General features: G+C 41.0%; 1 protein-coding gene across 1 annotated transcript in view; it reads left to right on the forward strand.

Annotated features, from left to right (window-relative positions):
• The window catches only part of LOC104942973 (ryanodine receptor 1-like), a gene marked incomplete at its 3' end in the record, with an annotated part of 27,050 nt that extends 26,041 nt beyond the window's left edge, over positions 1-1,009 (forward strand). The window contains exons 4-5 of the mRNA XM_010768288.1: positions 739-813; positions 931-1,009. Of these exons, the coding sequence (XP_010766590.1) occupies positions 739-813; positions 931-1,009 (154 nt within the window). The remainder of the gene's footprint in view (positions 1-738; positions 814-930) is intronic.
• Positions 1,010-2,742: the final 1,733 nt, after the last annotated feature.

The raw sequence follows: 2,742 nt of genomic DNA on the forward strand, positions 1-2,742 counted from the left end.
CACACACACACACACACACACACACACACACACACACACACACACACACACACACACACACACACACACACACACACACACACACACACACACACACACACACACACACCAACACCTGTCCTAACCAAGGCTAATGGTTTAATGCGACCACTTGACATACCTGCCCTGACCTCGCCCTGGTGGATTATGGGTGCTTAACCCTACAGAAGGGCTAAGCATTATCTTCCTGTTGGCTGGAGTCAATGGATGTTTTAGCTAATCCATCCGTAACTGTTGCAGTCATTCTCTTTCCTTGTTGCATCTTTGCTGGATGTGACACCTTCTCGCAGAATTATTATTCTTGATACTTTCTTATATATGTGGTTCTTGTGGTAATGGTCTTGTATTTGCATAGAATGGACCCCAACATGTTCTGTATGTGGAGTGATGTTAATCATTATGAATCATTTATCATCCACAAATGACTCACGAGTGTTCTTTTCAGGGATGTTACAACACATGTGTACATTCAAGTATGTCCTATCTGTCCCATTCCAATCTTTTCTGTGTCTCCATCGCTAAGATAAAACAAGAGTAGATATGTTTTATTGGTCCCCAAAGGGTATACTAAGGAGTGACTCTTAATATCCTGATCCTTTGGCCCTTCTAAAATCTTTGTTTCCTCCCTGTGTGATCAAGGTATATCTAAAGTGTATAGTTAGTGTGGTCTTTAATATATCTCTATCTTCTCCACTGCAGTCGTCCCAGGGTGGGGGGCATCGCACCTTACTGTACGGCCATGCCATCCTCCTGAGACACTACCACTCAAGCATGGTAAGGCTGCACCAGACATAAGAAACCACTCTTCCCACTTCCTTTGTGATTGCATATGTTTCTGTCAGTATTTTGGGAAAGTTGTGTTCATGTCCTGAATAAGATCTTCCTCCCCAGTACCTGAGCTGTTTGACTACGTCTCGGTCACTCACGGACAAGCTGGCCTTTGATGTGGGCTTGCAAGAAGATTCCACGGGTAAAACTTCACGTTATAATGAAATCCTTTATAAAGACACAACAGAATGCTCTTTCCTTAACCTGCATGTAGCTGATTATTGGAAGTGGTTATCTCTCAAGTAGTCTTGTTAAATTGTTTTATTCACTAGCGTTTGTTATTCTGCTGAGTTTGCAAGGATGACCTCCTAGCATAAATTCAGTCAGCAGTGAATATCTTTCCCTTCTTAGTTTGGATCAGAAAGATATACACATTTTAATTGTTACTGTGAGGGAGCAGTATGTTATACAGTAAGTGAACAGGCAGGACCTTTATTTTGAACGTTTCTGTAACAAAACATAATTTCCGGTCAGATTACAATATAGAGGCTAAGTCCCTCCCTTTCCGGGGGACCTCCATGGGACCTTATTTCGGAAAAAGTATGTATTGAAGTGAATGGAGAGAGAAAGATTGTCTTTCGATCCCGTTTAAATTGTGCCACGAATTACACATATGATGTTCGTCAATTTAAAAGATAATTTTGCAAGTCAAAACATTTTAAATGTGTCGTAAAACTGTGAAGTAACACTTGTATTTGTGTGAAACGCTCAATGAACTACATCTCTGGTCTCGCACCATACACCAAGACGGCCGTCACGTTGGCACATTTGAAAATCTCTACAAGTCTGGTCATGTTGAGAGCTGTACACACACACAAGGGGAGTTAGTCGGTTCCGTAAGAGCCAGCATGCGGGACCGGGATTCTGGGATTTGTAGTCTTTCTCGTTGCATATTTTTCAGAGTGTTATATTTCAACAGTTTTACGACAAACTGTGACTTTTTTGACATGGAAATTATTTTTTAAGATTGACAAACATCATATGTGTAATTCGTGGCACAATTCAAACGGGATCGAAAGATCATCTTTCTCTCTCCATTGACTTCAATACATCATTTTTCCGAAATAAGGTCCCATGGGGCGGAAGTAGATGGGTGGGACTTCGCCTCTCTATAGATATGGCCCAATAATATATTGTTTGAATATAGCATAATAGGTGAGCTTTAAGTTAAAGGATAACCATTCCGGTCGTTTTTGTACCATTACCAAATGTTCAGTTTGTCTGTACTTCTGTAAATATGACTGAAATTATGATAACGTATTGGCAGCCTCTGATTGTTAACATGGTGACCTTCTCTTACAGGTGTACGTTTGGACACTGTAAATGGGGATATACTGTTAAGTGTTTAAATGTTATTTTTGCCAAATTGAATGTATTTGATGGATATGAAGAATACTAAAACCCAAATGGTTCCACTGTTACATTTATTGCCATTGTTACATTTTTACTACTAAGTTTCTTTTTTAAGATGATCACATCCTTCAGTTAGCAGCGATGAAGCTCTAGCTGCCTCGCCTAATGGACAAAAGAAGAGGCGAAAAGGGAGGAAAGGGAGAAGAGGAGTGGAGGATAATGAAAACATCATTGTATGGGAGGGGATCCTGATCTAATCACTGAGGAAATGAGGCGGGTGAATGCCCAGTCACTCGGACTCATTTACACATCCCCTCTAACGCAGCTCAGACATCGATTAGCGAAGAGTTAAGGAGGAGAGAAGGGAGGCAGGTAAACGCTTCAACTCTTTACTTCTGCTCCGTTAACAGGACACAAAAGGGCATGTTAGTGTCCAAATGACTCCAACAGTGCCATCAGGAACGAAACATACTTCAAATGAGCAGAGGTGGGAAGTAGTGGAGTACAAATACTCCGTTACTG

This window comes from Notothenia coriiceps, unplaced genomic scaffold (assembly GCF_000735185.1).
Source record: "Notothenia coriiceps isolate Sejong01 unplaced genomic scaffold, NC01 NC01_scaffold00005538, whole genome shotgun sequence".
In the NCBI taxonomy this organism is placed as follows: domain Eukaryota; kingdom Metazoa; phylum Chordata; class Actinopteri; order Perciformes; family Nototheniidae; genus Notothenia; species Notothenia coriiceps.